Source organism: Erythranthe guttata, chromosome 11, assembly GCF_056151865.1.
Source record: "Erythranthe guttata isolate IM_541 chromosome 11, IM_541, whole genome shotgun sequence".
Taxonomy (NCBI): domain Eukaryota; kingdom Viridiplantae; phylum Streptophyta; class Magnoliopsida; order Lamiales; family Phrymaceae; genus Erythranthe; species Erythranthe guttata.
Window position 1 is genome coordinate 10,082,379 of NC_142543.1, and position 5,334 is coordinate 10,087,712.

General features: G+C 38.9%; 1 protein-coding gene across 1 annotated transcript; it reads left to right on the forward strand.

Annotated features, from left to right (window-relative positions):
• The first annotated feature begins 1,122 nt into the window (after window positions 1–1,122).
• LOC105973390 (uncharacterized) lies at window positions 1,123–5,089 on the forward strand. Its single transcript, XM_012998411.1, has 6 exons — window positions 1,123–1,195; window positions 1,301–1,354; window positions 1,479–1,917; window positions 2,009–2,676; window positions 3,048–4,265; window positions 4,356–5,089. The coding sequence occupies exons 1-6, from the start codon at window positions 1,123–1,125 to the stop codon at window positions 5,087–5,089; spliced, it is 3,186 nt and encodes a 1,061-aa protein (XP_012853865.1).
• The last annotated feature ends 245 nt before the right edge of the window (window positions 5,090–5,334 follow it).

Below are 5,334 nucleotides of genomic sequence, written 5' to 3' on the forward strand. Positions count from 1 at the left end.
TTTCCTTACAATTGATTATATTTTCACCCAAAAGGAGAAAAACAAGCAATTGAAAAGGGAAAGGGAATTATCATCGAACATGGTACATCGCATGAAGACGCATTTCATGGAAGCGGTTTTCAAACTCCATTGAGCTGCGTTACATCGGACATACTTAATGGTAATAATGCACTCAATAACCTTTACGACTGGCACACACACACGCTACATAATTCGTTATTGTTTAATGATATTTTAAACATCAACTACCATGAAATTAGACCATATTAAATACTTCATTATTTTACCATTGTTTTAAAATAATAATAATAGAAAAGGCTAACATTTAAAGAAAAAGTTACATATACAAAATGATAATTTATAAATTGAAATTTTTTTTTTTTTTCTATTGTTCCATCTTATTAACAAAATAGGAAATTCAAGTCATCAAAAGTATGTACAAAACCTACAAACGGATGAGGTGCAGGGATTAAATGTTGCAAACGTACAATTGGCACATGCGACGTTTCGTGGAAAAACTATCATTGGAACCCCGTCGAGTACAACTAGAAAAATCCAATTTCCTATATAAAAACCAAATGTTGTAGAATCTTCAACAACCGACAAGCTAAATCGTGCAATATTAGCGAAACAAAATATCCATACTACCGTCAACGGGAGCACGTTACCCTATGAAGGTGATTTCGTTAATTAATATTTCTTATACCATCAAAACATAAAATTCAAGAACGTTTTTTTATTAAATGTTTTAACTTTTAATTTTATCCCGGGACAGATACTAACCGGCACTCTTATGATCCTAAATCGGGAACGTATGACATTCTGGTTAACTCTCTAAATTCATTCTACGAAACCACAAGAAGGTGATTTTTTTTTTTTTTTGATATGCACGTTCGTTATTACATTATGTAGTTAATATTATTATTTTTTTAAGTAATGCAATATATTTATATATATATATATATATATATATATATATATATATATATATATATATATATATATATATATATATATATATATATATATATATATATATATATATCATTTTTAATGTACAGGCATGGAAAGAGAATTTCAAGGAGTAAAAAAAGGATACAATCGGTTGCACGTGGATTAAGTATGGATAATACACCAACTATACTAGAAGACGAGGATTCTCAAACATTACGAGATGTCACATCGGACAGTGGAGGTAATTACTGTTTTTTTTTTAAATAACACGCGGTTTGCCAAATACATTGTTCTAATATACAATAACCAATTTCAGTGAATGATAAAAAAATATTTTTGCTGACAGATTCTGAGTATGTTTCCAACGACGACAATAGCGATGATTCAGCTGATTATGAAGGTAATAACTTTTTTTTTAATCTTTAAACGTTATATTATTATTATTATTATTATTTAGTCTTTCAAATTTATGGATTATTGTAATTTGCCATTATCGTATTTGATTCGATGTTACGCTATACCAGATTACGACGATCTGGGAGATCAGTCGTATGAATGTCAATCGTGTGGTGCAATGATGTGGTACGCTGGGCGCCTTGATAAGCACACGAACACATCGAGACCCGAGTTTTCTTTGTGTTACCACAAAGATAAAGTACAACTGCCTTATATGAAAAATGCCCCACCTACTCTTTCCAATTTACTTTTCGGTACGGATAGGCAGAGCAAACACTTTCAGGACAATTTTCGTTCTTACAACATGATGTTTGCTTTCACATCACTTGGCGGAAAGGTCCAAACATCTATTAATACGGGTGCTGGACCATACACATTTTTACTTCAAGGTCAGAATTACCACCTGTTGGGTAGTTTGTTACCAGAGGAAGGTGCACGACCTAAATTCGCACAACTTTACATCTTCGATACGGAGAATGAAGTCCGCAATAGAATTGATGCTGTCAGGTAAAATTATTTTCATTTTTCGTGCACCCATTTACAATACATATGAAGTATTTCGAGGCGAGTGTAATTCTTTAATTATTTTTTACTGTAGGTCTGGAAATGGCTCGAACAACCTTGATACTCAAATTGTTGCATCCTTGAAGGATATGATCGACGAGAACAACGTCATTGCTCAGTCGTATAGAGCTGCCCGTGATCGATTTTCGAGAGAAGGCCTGCAAGGTGTTAAGCTAAAGCTGGTTAAGAGTCGTAGCACCGATGGGAGGACTTACAATCTCCCTAATGCGAGTGAGATAGCAGCGTTGATAGTTGGAGATTTTGACACGCAAGAGGGTGTTAGAGACATTGTGGTTGAGACTCAGTCCAAGAAGCTGCAACGCATTAGTGAACTGCACCCATTGTACCTGCCGTTCCAGTATCCGCTCATATTTCCTTACGGGGAAGATGGATATAGAGAGGATATTGACTTGAGAGAATCTTTTCGAGGTAACAGTGGAAAACGAAAGAACTTAACCATGCGAGAATACTTTGCTTACCGTTTCCAAAAAAGAAGCATCGACAGTCCAGTACTGCTGAATTCAAAAAAGTTGTTCCAACAGCTTGGAGTGGACGCGTATTCTATGATTGAGTCGCAAAGGTTGAATTTTATTAGGCACAACCAGGACCAGTTGCGTGTGGACATGTACAAAGGCATTGAAGAACGTTTTTTCAAAGGGGACACTGAGGGAAAATCAGTTGGAAAACGCATAATTCTGCCAGGTTCTTTCATTCCTGGACCTCGGTACATGTTCAATAATTTTGTCGACGCATTTCAAATTTGTAACTGGATTGGTTTTCCATCATTATTTATAACTATTACATGCAACCCACAATGGCCTGAAATACAAAGGGTCCTCAATGATACAAGTCAGACCGGAGGATCGCCCTGATATTCTATGTCGCGTATTCAAAATGAAGTTGGACAGTTTGATGACGGATTTCAAGAAGGGACATATATTCGGACGAATTAGAGCACGTAAGTCATGAACTCTTTTTAATAAATTACTTTGCGAGTAAATTCATTACATCAAGTATCGTATTAAAGTATGAATATTAATTTACGTAATTTACGTAATTATTTTTATACGCAGATGTGTGTACTATAGAATTTCAGAAGCGTGGTCTGCCTCATGCACATATATTGTTGTGGTTGGATAACGATGCCAAACCTAAGTGCTCCGCCGACATCGACAGGATGATCTGTGCGGAAATTCCAGACAAAAAAACCGACAGAAAGATGTACAACTTGGTAGAGAAATACATGATACACGGCCCGTGCGGCCATGCGAATTTGAATTCACCGTGCATGAAGGATGGCGTTTGTACGAAGAGGTTTCCAAAAAAGTTTGTACAGCGAACCGAGGCCGACCCTGATGGTTACCCAGTATATAGGAGAAGGGATGATGGAAGAACGGTTAGGAAGAAGAATACTATTCTTGATAATGGATTTGTGGTTCCCTACAACCGTGTGTTATTGAGTAAATATCGAGCCCACATCAATATTGAGTTGTGCAACCAGAGCAAGTCAATAAAGTATTTGTTCAAGTACGTCAACAAGGGACACGATCGTGTCACGGCAATATTTTTCCAACCTCCGTCTACGGACGCTGATCCTGCTGTTCGTGATGAAATCAAAATGTATTATGATTGCAGATATTTGTCTGCGTGCGAGGCAATGTGGAGGATATTTGCATTTGAGATACATTACCGAGATCCACCCGTCATTAGATTGAGTTTCCATCTCCCCGACAATCAACCGTTGGTATTCAATGAGAACCAATCATTAAAGAGTGTCTTGGAAAGGCAAACCGCGAGGCAAACCATGTTCTTGGCGTGGTTCGAGGCGAACAAGACCTACCCACCAGCTAGGGAGTTACGGTACGCAGAGTTTCCCCAACATTATGTGTACAAGGATGATTCTCGGGTGTGGGTGCCAAGAAAGAAGAGGTTTGCCATTGGAAGAGTCACCAATGTGCCCCCGACAAAGGGAGAAGACTTTTATCTTAGATTGTTGCTCAACGTCCAAAGAGGGTGCAAACGTTACGAGGACATCAGAACGGTGGGTGGCAATGTTTACGCGACGTTTAGGGATGCGTGCTATATTTTGGGGTTGTTGGAAGATGACAAGGAGTACATTGGTGCAATTAGAGAGGCATACGGTTGGGCAAACGGACACTTCCTCAGATTGTTGTTCGCTGTTATGTTGCTTTCTAATAGTTTGAGCAGACCGGAACATGTTTGGGAGAAATGTTGGTCCAATTTGTCTGATGATATTACATACAAGCACCAGAAACGTCATAATAATCCAGGTATCGATTAGTTTTGTGGTATTTTACAAAATTTTGTACAAGTTATTATTTGTCCGGAACACATTTGTCTTACTATCTATACCTTTGCAGATTTGACTCTATCGGATGATAGTTTGAAGAACTACGCGTTGATAGAAATCGAGAAGATCCTACAGAGCAACGGCAAGAGCTTGCGGAATTTTCACTCTATGCCGATGCCACTAGATTCGTCGATGGATGACACGGAGAACCGATTAGTGCTCGATGAGTCGGACTACGATGTATTTGCGATGACTAAAGAACTGAAACGATATCTTTCTTCTATCACAGATGAGCAGAGAAGGGTATGCGATGCCATCATGGATGTTGTGTCGAAGAATTGTGGCGGGATGTACTTTCTCTACGGTCACGGAGGTACCGGAAAGACATTTATATGGAGAACGTTGTCCGCTGCTGTCCGTTCGAAGGGGGAAATAGTTCTTAATGTTGCTTCGAGTGGCATAGCATCATTGCTGCTTCCCGGTGGCCGGACCGCTCATTCTAGATTTGGACTCCCCATCATTGTGCACGATGGTTCCTCCTGCAACATTACACAGGAGAGTCCACAAGAAAAATTGCTTATAAAGGCCAGGCTCATTATATGGGACGAGGCACCGATGATGCATAGATATTGTTTCGAAGCGCTTGACAAGACCTTGCGATCTATCACGCATGTTCCCAAACCATTCGGTGGCAAGGTTGTCGTTCTTGGCGGAGACTTTAGACAGATTTTACCTGTTGTACTGAAGGCATCAAGGCAGGACATTGTTCACGCTACGATCAACTCATCTCAGCTTTGGGAATAATGTAAGGTTCTTAAGTTGCATACGAATATGAGGCTTAAATCAAGTTCTAATCCATCGGAAGTTGAAGAAGTAAAGGAGTTTGCTGATTGGATACTGAGTATCGGTAATGGGGAGGCGGGAGAGCAAAACGATGGTGAAGCGTCTGTTGATTCCCGAGGACATGCTAATTCCCGATTCCAAAGATCCATTATTGGAGTTGTTGCAGTTTGTATATCCGGATTTGTTGAGTAACATATCAAATCCCG

Bases quoted from the DNA above. Each gene is read 5' to 3' on its own strand.
- LOC105973390 (XM_012998411.1), top strand. From the start codon at position 1,123: ATGGATAATACACCAACTATACTAGAAGACGAGGATTCTCAAACATTA. The intron at 1,355-1,478 runs GTAATAACTTTT...ACGCTATACCAG, and splicing joins TGATTCAGCTGATTATGAAG to ATTACGACGATCTGGGAGAT. The intron at 4,266-4,355 runs GTATCGATTAGT...ATACCTTTGCAG, and splicing joins GAAACGTCATAATAATCCAG to ATTTGACTCTATCGGATGAT.